At 43.2% G+C, this 17,396-nt stretch overlaps 1 protein-coding gene across 3 annotated transcripts in view; it reads right to left on the reverse strand.

The window, feature by feature from the left end:
* BICDL1 (BICD family like cargo adaptor 1) overlaps nt 1-17,396 on the reverse strand; it is a 116,286-nt gene that overhangs the window by 46,623 nt on the left and 52,267 nt on the right. For all 3 annotated transcript variants that reach the window (XR_011021611.1, XM_068238721.1, XM_068238720.1), the window contains exon 3: nt 17,198-17,314. Coding sequence is in view for 2 of the 3 variants with exons in the window: in XM_068238721.1 (XP_068094822.1) it covers nt 17,198-17,314 (117 nt within the window). In the remaining variant the exon portion in view is untranslated. The remainder of the gene's footprint in view (nt 1-17,197; nt 17,315-17,396) is intronic.

Genomic DNA, 17,396 nt, shown 5'->3' on the forward strand with positions numbered 1-17,396 from the left:
CTGGGCAGAATATCTATACTGGAGGGGGGGTGCACTTCTGGCTACACACACTGGGGGACCTACCTAATACTGGGGTATCATATGGCAATCTAAACTGGGCAGGGGGTCTCCCTAACACTGGGAGAAGAATTGCTACCTAAACTGGGGCAGGCACAATTTGGAGGGGGTGCCCTTTGGAATCTCTGCCTCTAGTGCTGAGAGAACCTTGTCCCAGCCCTATGGAAGACTCTTTCAAATGTCAAATGTATATGTAATAATAAATACTTAAAGCGTAACTTATAATTTCTTAAATTATGCATTGATATTATGTTATCACCCTTTGTTGAATGATAACTGTTCAATGTCAACGTTGACAACTACGATATTGCTTGATTTTATTGTCAGCTTTGATTTATCTTCTTTTTAAAAATTTAAAACTCAAATTATGCATTGATATATTCAGAAAAAATGTTTTGTCGAATCAAATACAACTGCATCCTAAAGGCAAAACCTGAAGTGAAATGGAGAGGGCTGTCATAATTATTCCTTAAACAATACCAGTTGCCTGTCGTCCTGGTAATCTTTCATGCATCAGTAGTGTCTGAATCACACCTGAAACAAGCATGAAGAAAATCCAGCCAAACTTCAAAAATCTGATCTGCATGCTTGTTCAGAGTCTATGGCTAAAAGTATTACAGGCAGAGGATCAGCAGGACAACCAGGCCATTTGCATTGTTTAACAGGAAACAAATACGGCAGCCTTCATATCCTTCTCACCTAAGGTCCCCTTTAATGTGTGTGGCCAGCATTAGGGCCTGAGCAGACTGTATTAGTGTGAAATGTGCACAGACAGCAATGCATGATAAGCTCAAAATGTGCTGTGCAGCAAGGCCTTCTGATAACGTACTACTGAATGCATTTGAGCACAAAGCAGGACATAGTTTAATGGGGCATTGTTGCAATGGGAGGCAACGTAGGTGACACGTGTTTGTATAAAACACACCCCCAACCCCATATTGCAGGGTGAAGGGTTTTGTGCTCAGGCCCTCAGTCCTGCTGCTATTACTACTAACTACTCAACATCAGTGTTAGCTTCCAATGCCCCCTTCCACCTAACCAATATAATAAATATAGCAAAGGATGAAGAGCAGCACGACTGCATGCAGACAGGAACTGCACGGGACAAGCTTGCTCATGCACTCAGGATAGCAGCGGTACTTACTTCAAGGATCTGCTGCTCCGCACAAGGTCATAAAAAGAGAAAGGAATACGGGATTGAATGGAAAAAAAGAGGAAGGAGGAATGACAGAGACTGAGGAACATAATCTATGTTAGTCTTCATTATGCAAAAAATATAGATTTGTTCCAGTGTTAAGCCACGTAAACACCTTTGAATTCTTTTGCCTGAAATGAATGTTTGTGATGACTGCAGGTGAAAATCTAGAGTATGTAGAGTGTCTCCCAATGTCTGTGACCTCCATTTCATTGAAAGGGCAGGCCAATGCTATTTGTTCTCTATGCAGCAGGGTGCCTTCCAATCCCCCCTCCCCCTGCATAGAGCAGAACAGGATGCTCTACAAATAGCCAAGCAGCATGATTGTGCAATTATTGTTTCTAAAATGTTGCTGAAAAGAATTGGGGATCAATGATCCAAAGTGTGTACGTAGCTTTACACTGCTGGTCTACATGTAGACATATACAAGGAAAGACTGGTAGACATGTAACCCATAAGGATAGAACAGGAAAAGAGGGAGTATAACTCACTCTGGCTCATCCCGGACACCTCAGCCTTTCTCTATAAAGGAACTCTCTGTAACTCTTGACTCTAGATATAAAGCTATACAGTGCATTTTCTCCTATAAGTCTTAAATGACTCATAAGGCTTTATCTACTAAGGCATCTCCAGTGGAGATAAAATATCCTTGTCTGTATTCTTTCAAAAAAATATTTGATATTAGGTTGTAAAAAACCGTAACAGAGAGGCGTTCCTGAAAGATTAGCAAATTAGATGTTTTGTGACTGCAGGCACCCATACTGAGTGAAAAAACACACACTGCATGCAACTGCAGTCACACAACCACTGACTTGAAAATCTCTCTGCATTCAACTGCAGTCACACAACCACTAATTCAATAATCACTCCACATGCAATTGCAGCCACACAACCACTAATTTACTAATTAAAAAATCCCTCTGTAAGCAACTACAGTCACACAACACACAACCAATAATTCAAAAATCTCTCTGCAATATGACTGTCAGTTAAAGGATATCCAAGGGTAATAGACAACTAATATAGCGTCTAGTGAAAAATGGCGCCGACAAAAAAATGGCGCCCCCTTCTGCCCGATATATGTTTAAAACGATATTTATCGTTTTAAAGGTTAAAATAGTGCAGACCTTTTGAACGAAATGTATCATTTTAAAACTTTTTTTTTTTGTCCTGCCTGAACGATATTTATCGTTTTAACCCCTGCTTTGCTGCCGTTTGGAAAATATCTGCCCGCCGGCTTTAATGTTTAATAGCAAAGCCCCCTTAAAAGCTAAAAACACCAAATTTGCAGGAATTGTTAAGAAGAAAATTGTGAACAAGAGGAATTTTTTTTTTCAAAAAGACCTTATAGTTTTTGAGAAAATTGATTTTGAATATTCTTCTTCTGACCGTGGGAAAATTAAACGCCCGCCGACTTTAGCGGTTAATAGCAAAGCCCCTTTAAATGCCAAAAACACCAAATGTGTAGGGAATGTTAAGAAGAATAGTGGGAACACGAAGAAAAAAAAATTGTTCAACAAGACCTTATAGTTTTTGAGAAAATCGATTTTAAATCTTCAAAGAGGAAAATTTATCTATTTAAATCGCACAATGACATTTCCGTGGAAACAATTCCCGCCGAATTTAGCAGTTAATAGCAAAGTCCCCTTAAATCCTAGCAACACCAAATTTGCAGGATATGTTAAAAAGATACTGGGAAACAATATTTAAAATGAATCGATTCATTTGATTCAATACAAAAAGAACCGGCTCGTTTATGAGCCGGTTACTATACCTTAGGATGCGTCCTGTGCGGACGTATAGCTGCCGGCTCCGCAATCTCTCCCCACCTGCCTGCACCTGTCACCCTCACCTAGGGTGGCACCCGGTGCACCCATGAGTGCACCAGGTGCTAGGCTAGGTGAGGGTGACAGGTGAGGAGGCAGGGAGGACAGCGGGAGCCGGTGCTATGCGTCCCTATGCAGGATGCATTGTAAGGTATAGTATTCTAATTGGTGTGGGAGATCTTCAATCAAGTTAATTGAAGATCGCAAGATAAGAGGATATTGTTAGTCGTTGGATCATTTCCGAGGATATATTGGCGTGGGAAATTTTTTTTAAAGGTACAGGTAAGTATTTGTGGCTAATTAAGATTATTAAAATACTTTTCTCGTGGTTGTGTTTTTATTTCATTTAACCCTTTGTGGAAATGGGTAAGGGGATTTCTCCTGGGAGGGGGGTGGGCATCTGGGGGTCCCCTTCTTAAAGGGGACTCCCAGATGCCACCATGAACCCCCCCCCCCCCCCCCCAGGGAGTCATCGCCCCCACCTCCTCCTGGGGCACCGGAGGTGGGGAAGAGCCCCTTGTCCATGGATTGGACAAGGGCTCCGGGGGGGAGGGGGAGGCTTGGCCGCCCCTCCCTCCCAGAGCCCCCCCATACCATGGACCATGCGGGCTGGTATAGCTCAGGGTGCGAAGCCCCAGTCGGCCGGGGCTCCGCATTCTGGCTATCCCAGCCTGCATGGGAGACAAGGGGTTACAGAGGCTCGGGAGGGGGGACCCCACGTCATTTTTTTTTTTAAATTTATTTCCCGCACTTAGAACATTAAAAAAAAAAATTGATAGCAAATTTAAAAAAAAAACGACGTGGGGTCCCCCCTCCCGAGCCTCTGTAACCCCTTGTCCCCCATGCAGGCTGGGATAGCCAGAATGCGGAGCCCCGGCCGACTGGGGCATCGCACCCTGAGCTATACCAGCCCGCATGGTCCATGGTATGGGGGGCTCCGGGGGGGAGGGGCGGCCAAGCCTCCCCCTCCTCCCCTTGTCCAATCCAAGGACAAGGGGTTCTTCCCCGCCTCCCTTGCCCCAGGTGGAGGCGGGGGCGACGACTCCCTGGGGGGGGTTCATGGTGGCATCAGGGAGTCCCCTTTAAGAAGGGGACCCCCAGATGCCCACACCCCTCCCAGGAGAAATGAGTATAGGGGTACAAAGTACCCCTAACCCATTTCCACAAAGGGTTAAATGAAATAAAAACGCAACAACGAGAAAAGTCCTTTAATGTTCTAAATTAACCACAAATACTTACCTGTACTAAGTATAGCTGAGAGCAGTGCGGCGGAGGCGGCGCGTGTGGCGTCGGAGATCTTCAATCAAGATGTATCAGAAGGTCGCAAGATGGAGGATACTGTTGTGGGACCTAATTGACGTGGGATTTTTTTCTTAAAGAGAACCCGAGGTGGGTTTGAAGAATGTTATCTGCATACAGAGGCTGGATCTGCCTATACAGCCCAGCCTCTGTTGCTATCCCAAACCCCCCTAAGGTCCCCCTGCACTCTGCAATCCCTCATAAATCACAGCCATGCTGTGAGGCTGTGTTTACATCTGTAGTGTCAGTCTCAGCTGCTCCCCCGCCTCCTGCATAGCTCCGGTCCCTGCCCCTGTCCCTTCCCTCCAATCAGCAGGGAGGGAAGGGATGCAGGCGGGGACTGGAGTTCTGCAGGAGGCGGGGAGAGCAGCAGACTGACACTATAGAGATAAACACAGCCAGCTCTGACAAGCTGTTTGTCAGCAGCGTGGCTGTGATTTATGAGGGATTGCAGTGTGCAGGGGGACCTTAGGGGGGTTTGGGATAGCAACAGAGGCTGGGCTGTATAGGCAGATCCAGCCTCTGTATGCAGATAATATTCTTCAAACCCACCTCGGGTTCTCTTTAAAGGTACTGTTAAGTATTTCTGAAGATCGCAAGACAGAGGATACTGTCGTCGTGGGACATAACAGATTATAGCGCGGGACCTTTTCCGAGGATAATGGCGTGGGATTTTTTTCTTGAAGGTACAGGTAAGTATTTCTGAAGATCGCAAGATGGAGGATACTGTCGTGGGACCTAATTGGCGTGGCAATTTTTTCTTAAAGGTACAGGTAAGGATTTCTGGTTAATTTAGAACATTAAAGGACTTTTCTCGTTGTTGCGTTTTTATTTCATTTAACCCTTTATGGAAATGGGTAAGGGGTACTTTGCACCCCTATACTCATTTCTCCTGGGAGGGGGGTAGGCATCTGGGTTCCCCTTCTTAAAGGGGACTCCCAGATGCCACCATGAACCCCCCCCCCCAGGGAGTCGTCGCCCCCACCTCCTCCTGGGGCACCGGAGGTGGGGAAGAGCCCCTTGTCCATGGATTGGACAAGGGCTCCGGGGGGAGGGGAAGGCTTGGCCGCCCCTCCCCCCCGAAGCCCCCCCATACCATGGACCATGCGGGCTGTTATAGCTCAGGGTGCGAAGCCCCAGTTGGCCGGGGCTCCGCATTCTGGCTATCCCAGCCTGCATGGGGGACAAGGGGTTACAGAGGCTCGGGACGGGGGACCCCACGTCATTTTTTTCAAAAAATTTCCCACACTCTGAACTTATCCCAAAAATTTAAATTTAAAAGAAAAAAAAATTTTCAATTTTTTGTTTAAAATAATGTTTCCCAGTATCTTTTTAACATATCCTGCAAATTTGGTGTTGCTAGGACTTAAGGGGACTTTGCTATTAACTGCTAAAGTCGGCGGGAATTGTTTCCATGGAAATGTCATTGCGCGATTTAAATAGATACATTTTCCTCTTTGAAGATTTAAAATCGATTTTCTCAAAAACTATAAGGTCTTTTTGAACAATTTTTTTTCTTCGTGTTCCCACTATTCTTCTTAACATTCCCTACACATTTGGTGTTTCTGGCATTTAAAGGGGCTTTGCTATTAACCGCTAAAGTCGGTGGGCGTTTAATTTTCCCACGGTCAGAAGAAGAATATTCAAAATCGATTTTCTCAAAAACTATAAGGTCTTTTTGAAAAAAAAAATGTTCCTCTTATTCACAATTTTCTTCTTAACATTCCCTGCGAATTTGGTGTTTTTAGCATTTAAGGGGGCTTTGCTATTGAACATTAAAGCCGGCGGGCAGATATTTTCCAAACGGCAGCAAAGCAGGGGTTAAAACGATAAATATTGTTCAGGCAGGACAAAAAAAAAAGTTTTAAAACGATAAATTTCATTCAAAAGGTCGGCGCCATTTTTTAACCTTTTAAAACGATAAATATCGTTTGATAATGTAAGTGAATGGGGCGCTATTTTTATCTAACGGTGCTGGGCGCCATTTTTCACTGACCCGACTAATATATAATATGTATAAGGATACCCAAGGACGCGCACCAAGTGCGTGACCTGGCAGACCCAGTAGGAGGTATGGGGAGGCATTTGCAAGCCCACCTGTTTTTAGAATATGTTTTGTCTTGGGTATCGGTAATATGCTTCATCTGGTATCCTTTAATGGCAAGCATTTTTACTTAATTCATTCCAGGTTTGCTGGATCACATATAATAAAAATAGCCCAACTGGAGATGCTTTGACCTGCCAAAGTAAACCAAGCCTATTATGTATTAACCCGGTTTAAAAAAATGTGTGAGTGTTGCATTCTTTGCAATAAACCGTATAACACTGGTGTTAATTTTACATCATCCTGGAATGAACCAATATGGAAAATATTTTTAACTACAGTAACTATATTACCTAAATACAGTACTCTGATGCTGTTTTTTCCATTTACAGCACCCTGTTACTGAATGGTACTCACCCATTTCTTTAGAAGTAAATGGGTATATGAATACACCCACTGGTGTTTGTGTCTATATGTTACATATGAACAGGAAAGGTTAGCTGTTCACAAAGAAATAAATCTGGGAACTCACTAATCTCACACAGGTCACTTAGCCTTAGCACCTACTAACCTGTTCCTGAAGCAGGACAAAAAAGTCATGAAACTCCAAACAGCTAATCCTCCTTGGGGTATTTACACACATATTTAGTATTGTAAGTAGCATCAATGGTTTCATGTTAAGAACAAAGCTCATTTTTTTTATTTTCTTAATCTCAAAAACAACTAGAAATGCAATTAAGCTTTGAGATACTGAGACCACAGAGCAGGAAAACTGGTTATCCCTGGACAACCAGAAAGTGGAGGTCTGTTGCCTTGAGCATCTTTACATAGAAAAACGTGTACCCATGCAGACTTTTAGCCCAGGCCAGATATTATACAAATGGTTTTGAAAATACAGTAGTCAGCTAGGATTATTATGGGCCTTGCCAGAATTATACTTTTGTCTCCTATACCCTAGGGGTCCTCAGCACATGGCGCATGTATCCCGGGGGGTACTTATGGTGGTTTCAGAGGGTGCTTGAACATGTCATAGTCAGCCTATTGATGAATAATTGTAAGATTAAAAAACAATACATTGAATAAATAAGCCTCAATAAGTAATTTAGTTAAATAAGAACATGCATCACAACCGAAAAAAAGGTACAGGTAAATAAGTATTGTAACACTTTTCCTTTTGGACCTAACCTACATGTACAAACATTAGCGATCTTATAAATCACTGGGGCCACACACAGTCACCTACTTTAGAACAGTGACCTGTAGGCAAAACAACGAATTGTAAAATGTATGGAGTGCACAGCACCATACACCAAAAGTATTGTGACAGGTGGCTATACATGGGGGGGGGGGGTCTTTTCTGATCCCCCCCCCCCCCACCACAATCAATGGTGGGGTGTAGCTAGCCCCTCTGTTATTGGCCCCTTATTGTAGTCACAAAGTCTAACTGGAGCTGTACCTATACATCACAAATACGTTATAACATCATAAAATATGTATAAATAATCCTGTAGCGGTCAATGGATTGAATCTTAAGGCAGATGGTCGGTATGACAGAAAAAATAATATAACCACTGCCATAACGATTAACAATATATAGCCAGTCAGGCCTCCAATAAGACCCCCTAGGGGTTATTGACCACTCAACAGGAAAAAAAACGCCTTCACAGAAGGCAAATGATGGTGGGAATAACCATGATTTCCACCATCATTTGCCTTCTGTGACAGCATCTTTTCCTGTATATCATCTGGTCCAAATGCAGGCTGTTGTATTTGCCAAACCAGTTAGATGACTGAAATGTAAAAGTGAAGATTGACAGCAGATTTGGTCCAGCAAAGCATCTGCTCATTTGATACATTCAGTTCTCTTGATAAAAATCTATCAGTGGGCCATGTCGCATGGGTGACTAGTTGCTAGCAGCTAGTAAGTGTGACAAGACTTCAATACATATTCATGGAGCTGTCAGCAGCAGCACCAGCAGCAACTAATGACTAAGGGTGCATACACACATCCAATCTTGATTGGCCAGTTTTACCATTTCAATGTAGTATGAGGGCCAACAGATTCTGTATACTTTGACCAGGTAAGCTCTCATGCTACATGGAAATGTAATTGTCCAATCAAAACTAGATGCGTGTACTTGGCTTAGCTTTAGTGACTGAATGCTAATCACTAAGCGTGTTACATGTATCCAATTCTGACTGGACACACATACAGTGGCGAACCGAGGGCATGGAGAGAGGACTGGGAAGGCTCTATGAGATCCAGTCTTCCCTCTCCATAGGTGACCATCTAACTTTTTTTCCGGTCACTTCAGCTTTACTGGAACAGTTTGGATTTATTAAAAATAAATAAGTAAATAAAAAACATGTAAACTCTGGCCGCAAAATAGCAGTTAAAAAAATTCAAGTTTCAGTTCACTGGACCACTTGTTTTCTCCAGGTTAACGTGATCCTGAGCCGAAGCTCGGGATCAAAATGAGATACGTAACTGAAGAGAGGGAGGCCTCAGGATCCTACTGAGGCTTACCTTGGTATTCTGAAGTACCCCGTCGCTGAGCGCAGCTCCCCTCCAGACCGGGGCCACGCTCTTCCTCTGTAATGAGCCCGGCCATTCAGTAGCCGCGCATGCTCAGTAGCACGGAGCTGCTCGTACACCAGTGGCTCCGGCTTACTGCGCATGCTCGTGAGGTCTCACGCTGCCCCGATATGATTAGCAACAATGCCTTGACGCTTATTTCCCCGGGGGCGGGGGGGAGGGGATGGTTAGGGGCACGATCAGCAATGGGGGACATCAGAATACCGAGGGAAGCCTCAATAGGCTTCCCACTCTTTAGGTAGGTATCTCATTTTGTACCCGAGCATCGGCTTGGATACACTTTAAGGCTGCATACGCCTGCTAGATCATTTTCAGCTGAGGCGGTCAGTTGAAGTTTATGTGTATGGCAACCCTGATGCATTGGTGAGTTGCCTGGATATCATCTGGTCCAAATGTAGGCTGAGGCCAATGTCCTTCTCCTTAATCCTCCCAGTCGCTAGCCTGCAGTTTAGGCACCAGTTATATATAAGTAGCCCCATAACCGGCACAATGTAGACTTGTCAGTAATTAAAGGGATGATTTGGCAACTCTGCACACATTTTACTGACTGCAGGAACACTAATTTTATGATGTAAATCGCAGTACTCTATTCCTACTAGTGCAGTGATCTGCAATATTGTCTCTCCAGCTGCTTAAGGACCTCTGTCGCGAAAATCTTAAAATTTAAAATACTTGTAAACACATACAAATAAGCAGTACATTTCTTCCAGAGTAAAATGATCCATAAATTACTTTTCTTCTATGTTGCTGTCACTAGTAGTAGTAGTAGTAGAAATCTGACATTACCGACAGATTTTGGACTAGCCCATCTTCTCATGGGGGGTTCTCAGGGTTTTCTTTGTTTTCAACAACATTTCCTTAACAGCAGTTGCTCCATCCAACTGCCAAAAAAGTGTACAGTAGCAGGGAGGCTGGCCAGCATCTTTGTATAAAAAACTTTTTCAAGAAGTGTCTTTATAAAGAATAAAGGCCATGCTGAGAATCTTCTGTGGAGAGATAGACTAGCCCAAAATCTGTCGGTAATGTTAGATTTCCGCTACCTACTGTAAATGACAGCAACATAGGAGAAAAGTAATTAATAGCTAATTTTACTCTGGGAGAAACATGCTTCTTATTTGCATGTGTTTTTGAATTTTAAGATTTAAAATCTTTAAAGAGACACTGAAGCGAAAAAAAAATTATGATATTATGATTTGTATGTGTAGTACAGCTAAGAAATAAAACATTAAGATCAGATACATCAGTCTAATTGTTTCCAGTACAGGAAGAGTTGAGAAACTCCAGTTGTTATCTCTATGCAAACAAGCCATTAAGCTCTCCGACTAAAGGCCCATACACACGTCGGATTTCCGCGAACGACGGGTCGTTTGAACGTCCCGTCGTTCGCGGAAATCCGACGTGTGTATGGGCCTTAAGTTAGTCGTGGAGAGGGCTGTTATCTGACTTTTATTATCTCAACTGTAAGTGAACTGTTTACTTTTTCTCTGCTAGAGGAGAGGTCATTACTTCATAGACTGCTCTGAAAGAATCATTTTGAATGTTGAGTGTTGTGTAATCTGCACATATTATAGAATAATGCAATGTTAGAAAAAACACTATATACCTGAAAATAAAAGTATGAGAATATTTTCTTTGCTGCTAATCTTCTAGTAATTATTCATAGTACACAACCAATTCATTATAACATATTTTTTTCGCTTCAGTGTCTCTTTAAGGAACTACAAGTCCCACAATACATTTGCATTTATGAATCATGACAGTGGCTGTCAGACTCCTGCAATGCATTGTGGGACTTGTAGTACCTTAACAGCTGGAGAGCCAAGTTTGCAGATCACTGTACTAGTGCAATGTGATTCCTCCTGAATTGCAAACATGGGTTTCTATTTCTATTACAGTAAATAGAAGTGCAAAAAATTGTATCCGAGTGCTCCCCAATTGTACTAGATTAGCCAATCAGATCCATTTCACAAAAAGGCGTTGACAATAAAAATGCATAGAAAAAAAATTGAAAAGCAATAGAAACAAAACAAAACAAAAAAAAAAGTCATTGCATTTTTGTTTTGTAGTGGAAGCAAGTTTCATGGGCCCATACTGCACTATACTAAGTCTCGCTGTAAGGGCAGGGGATTAGCAGATGTCTGATTACAATTTGTGTCCAAATCAACAGAAAAAAAATATTTTAGCATACATTCAGGCTGTCCTGTTTTAACCTACTTTATGAAGAAATGTGCCTGGATCAGCAGAATTACTGACTTCTACAAAAGAACTCTGGCCAGGCAGCTGACGAGGATGCACAATGCACTAGCTGAAGTGTACTGTACATTCTTCTGTCAACTTATAATGAACGCCTTGCTTACGCTTTTTTTCCTCCTACATTACAGTACTCTGCACTTCACAAATCAGTCCTAGTCGTGACTTCATTTACATATAAGACGTGTAGAGTAACTTACTGTTATTCCCATTGTGATGGATTTGTTTTCTATCATGCCCCATAGAGCTGAGTCTATACCTCGTGCTCCTGATTTCATAATAGCTATGCATAGTTGCCAGCAGGTAGTAATTATTTATTTTAAAATTAATTTGTTTTATGTTGTTGTTGAGCCAACATACCTAAGCTAGTAATTACAAAATGCACAGCAATTCTAGCCATTGCATATGTACTGAATAGAAATGTTCACAGTTTTCCTACATTAAGGTAGGGAGCATACTAGTTTGAATTGCATACACTTTGCCACATAATAAAAATTGCACATGAAATCCCAACTGATGAAAGTCTATGGGGCGCATTGCAAATTGCAGCTCTCTGCATGTACCGTTTCAAATACAGTATGTGGACAGATCCAGCATGTTGTACTTTTTTTTAAATCACATGTGATTACTAAAAGCTTCTTTCAAAGGAGTCTGAAGTGAAAAAAATAGAAAAAAACAGCGAAGTACACACATGTGAGAAATGACACTCATCGGAGGTCAGGAAATGATCTCTCAGGCAAAAATTCAGGGAACAACACATGCCTAGCCTTAAGGCTAGCGATGTGCTCTGTTGGTATGGAGGGGGCAGAGGGACGATGATCATGGACGATGGAGTGGCTTCAATTGGTTGCCAGGGGTGAAAACAGCATTGCGATTGGTAATGCTTAGGGAACGTTAAAGATCCAACAGGACATATCCTTAAGAACCCCCGATGCCCAAGCAACGCGATTGGTAATGCTTAGGGAAGGTTAACCTCCCTGGCGGTATTATTATTTCCGGATTTTAAGGTCTTTTCAGTATGTTTCAGACCCTAAAATCAAGAAAAATACCGCCAGAATGCCTGCAGCAGCCCCAGCACATACTCACCTTCCTGGGCTGCAGCGTTGCAATTTTCCTACTGCCCTCCGGGTAGTGATGTAACCCTGTAGTGAGATCTCTGACAGCGATCTCGCCAGAGTGATTCAGAGCCTCGGAGGACAGGAAGGAAAACGGCTACCGACATCTAGATCCCGCAAGAAGTGAGTAAAGACACCCGCTGCATGCTATACTCTGCATTGAGCTCCCAGCGGCTAGCCTGTGCATAGCTCGGGCTTACCACCAGGGAGGTTAACAATCTGACAGGACGGATTATTAACAACCTCTGATGCCCAAGCAATACTGGTCGTCAGGCCTCTGTAGACACATACTGATCGTCGGCTGAAACGGTCGTTATCTGCCGTTTCTGCTGACGGTTATCACATGTGTACACGTAGCTTGAGATGCACTTTAAATCAATCCTGATTTACAGCATTTTTCACAACTGCCTGCTCAATTGTTGCACAATGCTGTATGCTCTGCAACACATTTTGAAAGGTGGAATATTAATTAAACCATGAATCTCTGCAAGGCAACACATAATGCGTATTTGAACATTAATGGTTTTAAGAAGAAATTACATGCTAACATATAGCAGTTAGTTCTTGATTTCTTTTCAATGACATACATTCCATTCCAGAAGGTTATCGATGGCAATGTACCTAGCCTGCACTCCCAGTGATTTGTCAGTAATATATGTGGTGATTATGTGAGCACGTCTCATGACTGCAATCAATTAAACAGTCAATATTAACCATATGGCAGACTGAAAATCTATTTCAGAGATTCCCTGAAGGCTACTGGGATGTAGATCCAAGTTCCAATAAGTACATTGCACCATAAATCCCACTTCCAGCTGACTCAATTCCTTTCATCATGAATTTATTTTGCATAGTAAACCAAAGATTCCCATTACTACACACTGGGAAAAATCAGTTTGCATGTATATGTACACTCACAGATACACAGGACACACACCCATGCATACACACAGACACACACATATATGAAAGTGGTTATTGTTAACCTCCTAATGAAGTACTAATTTCCTGCCTGTGCTGATGATCCAATGGCTTTAAGGAAGTGTTTATACTTGCCTGAGCTTAAAAAGAAAATGGTTGTGTTGCTACAGTCATGTGTAGCAACCACTGCAGGAATTTGCTCAATAATATCTGTTTATCCTAGACTGACAAGAAACTGGTACAAGTGCACCTGGATTTGCTCAACTGCAATAATGTAAGCACCCATTCACTAACCTTAAAGTGTACCCAAGCCAAAGCTCAAGAGAGGGAAGCCTCATTCTATTCAATCCTATGGAGGCTTCCCTCACTGGTCTGATGTCCTTTGTCGCTGAGTGCAGCCTCCCCAAAGATTAGCGACAAGCTAATCATATCGTGTCCGCGCAGCTGGTCTCCCTGTATCGTGGCCGCACAGTACCCGCACAAGCCTGCCCGTGCATGTGCAGTAAGTTGGAGCTGCAGGCACCGTGCCACTGCACATGCGGCTCGCACAGTGACTGAGCTGCCATGATACAGGAAGACAAGCTGCGCGACTCCAATGTGGAGGTGGGCCTACCTCAGCAAAGGGGGGATTCCAACCACCAAAGGTAGCCTCAATAGGATCCTGAGGCTTCCCTCTCTTGAGTGTAAGGTCCGGCTCAGGTTAACATTAAAGCAATGCCCAGCAGTGACTTTAATCTGGAACAATCCACTGTATAAGGATTAGCTAATGTAAAAATACTTTATCACTTAGTGTTCTCTAACAGAGATGGAGTTCGCCCCTGGTAAATGCGGATTCGTTTCTGGATTTCATGCTCTCTGCGTTTGCGAAATTAAAAAAATGGTAACGTCCGACTTCATTGATGGAAAAAAACAGGCATTTTCATCACTTCACAAAAAAATTGTATCAAGATCTATCTCTTCATTTTTGATTTGCGGTTGAAACTAATATTGACTGTAAGAGAAAGCAAATATTTAAAAAAAAATAATAATAATAATTTTCAGGAAATTTTGTCCAAAATTTGATCCCTACACAAAATCCATAGTGTTCATTGACAAATATGGTATATGGGTACTGTTAGATACTCTAGCAGTGGAGTTTTACATCAGTAGGCCCTGGCTCTGTTCCCTGGAGACTCCGTTCCTCCTTCCCAGCTTGGCATTCCTACTCATGTTTTGCTTTCTGGATAAATTGAAATAAATAATCCGTGACAGTGTGAGATTGCTTTTAATAGCTAAAACAGATGTGGAAACTCAAGTGCACAGATCTACTCCAAAGCAAGTTAGAATGTTAGCTACTTTATCTCTTAAAACACTTTTCAGTGTATGTCAGGTTTTATTTAAACTACCACCTGCTTTCTCCAACCTCTATTCATGGAGCTTGTATACAACTGATTAAAAAAGCCCCTGAATAATGTTAAATTGATGAAACAGTGGTGGTCAGAGGGGGAGCAATGCCTTCAGGGAGGCGAGGTGTGGTTGGGCTGCCCACTTTCCACCACCACCAATCAGGACATGAGAGGGGGATGTGTCTGAGCAGCTGCCTAACCCCCTCCCATAGAAGTTAATGGAGGAAGGTAGTGAAGTCAGTGGGAGAGGGAGACCCTGTCTGGATTGCAAACTCTCTTAGTAAAGTGTATCTAAGATGGATCTAACACAATACTTCCTGGGGCTTCCTCCAGCCCCATGTAGTCAGTGGGCTCCCTCGCTGTCTGTCCTGCATCCAGTCCTGTCTGTTCCCCCCCAGTCAGCTCTGGTAAAGTCCCCGACTGAGCCCTGGCCTTCTTGGTTGCACTCCCATGGCTGAGAGCATTCTGTGCCTGCGCAGTTACAAGTCTTAACTAACTGCACAGACGCAGAACACTCCCGACTGCAAAGTGTGATCAAAGAGGAGGTGGCCAGGGCTGCGCATGTGCAGTAGTCCCTGACTACCGGGGCTGACTGCCCACGGACTACAAGGGGCTTGAGGGGCTGTCCAACATCTGTAATCAACAGTTGTCACATGCCTAATGATAGGTATTTAGCAGCTTTTTTAGTTGTTTATAATTAAAGTGAACCTCTGGACTAAAAATCTACTCAGCAGAACTGAAAAGGCTTGGTGTTTCTTTAACAGTTTCACAGCATCAGAACTTTGTTTTTCTTACCAAAGCATCATTTTTAGCTGCATTTTTAGCTAAGCTCCACCCATCACAGAAAACTGCCCGGGCTTTTTTCCCTGATGCTGTGCAAAGCATGATGGGAATTCCTATGTTGGTATTCACGTTGCCTAACAACTGGGAGGGGTGATCAGCACACAGGACAGTTGGAACTGTGTCTCATGCTCCCTGTCACCTCCTTTCAACAAAAAAAGATGGCTACCCTCATGAAATCAAACATTTGCCTGTTCTTTTAAAACAGGGTGGGTAAGAGATTATATTACCTATCTATTTTAGTTAACATAACTAATGTAACTTAATTACAGTATGTTTGTTTAGGCTAAAGTTCCTCTATAACTTCTATGACTAGAGAAAAGGAGAGAGAGGTATTAGTTTACCAAAATGTGAGACAAAAGAGGGGCTTTGAGCATCTACCAAAACCTAAAATTTCAGTGAACTGACTTTTGGAGGCCCCTTGCACACTGCGTCGCACCATGGTACTCTTCCCCATCGCAAGGGCTAATGCAAGTCTATGGAGACTTGCACATGTCACACAATGCGATGCGGTGAGCCAAAAGTATCCAAATGCTGACGCAAAGGATGCAGCATGTTACCCCATGATCTATGCCTACCGCACGGATTATGCAGTAATGCACGTCAAAGGGTGACGCAGGCAGTCTGCATGACAGGAGCACTGCCGTTCAATGCAGCATGCATGTGCGGACCAACGGGAATCCCAGTGACGTACCTTCTGCCTGACTGGGAGTACGTTACTTGCCGGGGAGGGGTGTCATATGAAGCCTCGTATCTATGGTGTGAAGCACCACATCGAAAACATCAAATGTAAAACCGGCCTTACAGAAACTGACAACACTGATATAAGCACATTCAAGATAAGTAAGTCCACATGGAGCAGGCACCAGCGATGAAAAAAGTAATCTCTTTATTGATCACATGGATTAAAATCAGCAGTGATATTACAACGACAGACCGCTGTTTCGAGCCATAGGGCTCTTTATCAAGTTGTCAAAAAAACTGCAATACCTAGGTATTGCAGTTTTTTTGACAACTTGATAAAGAGCCCTATGGCTCGAAACAGCTTTTGACAACTTGATAAAGAGCCCTACGGCTCGAAACAGCGGTCTGTCGTTGTAATATCACTGCTGATTTTAATCCATGTGATCAATAAAGAGATGACTTTTTTCATCGCTGGTGCCTGCTCCATGTGGACTTAGGGCCCGTTCACACTGCACGCGTTTCCAGCCGCGTTTTGGAAACGCGTGCAGGTGGCCAAAACGCACGACATCAGACATTGCATAGAGTGCAATGTCTGATGTTCACACAGCATGCGTTCCGGACCTGTGCGGTCCGGGAACGCATGTTGCACGCAGATTTTACAAAAACGCGCGGCTGTCCCATTCACTTTTCAGTGATGGGATCAGCCACGCAACGCATACGAACGCGGACATGCGTGCGTTCGTACGCGTTGCGGTCCGCATGCGTTGCGGTCCGCATTTTGTAGTCTGAACGGGCCTACTGAATTGACGGCTCCAGTGGTGTGGAACGCCATAAGCTTGGGCACACGTTTTTCTCTACGTTGGATGGGTGCTGATCCAAAACCTTTTTGTATTTACCACATTCAAGATAAGGAAATATTTCAGTTGCAGCTCTGTTTAGTCATATAATTCTCTGTGTAATAGCATTGGAGAAGAAAAAAACTCACCTCTGCTAGGAGACTTTCCAGCCGTGAAATGTGTTGACTTGTTGACATACTCTTCTCACGGAACTCCTCCTGTAGGACACTGACCTGCAGCGACAGCTGTCTCTCCATTTCTGTAGCCTAAATATAGGAAAATATGCATGAGTGGTCCATATGAAGCAAAGGAAAGCAATGATTTAACTATACTCATTCTGAAAACAGA

Source organism: Hyperolius riggenbachi, chromosome 1, assembly GCF_040937935.1.
Source record: "Hyperolius riggenbachi isolate aHypRig1 chromosome 1, aHypRig1.pri, whole genome shotgun sequence".
NCBI lineage: Eukaryota > Metazoa > Chordata > Amphibia > Anura > Hyperoliidae > Hyperolius > Hyperolius riggenbachi.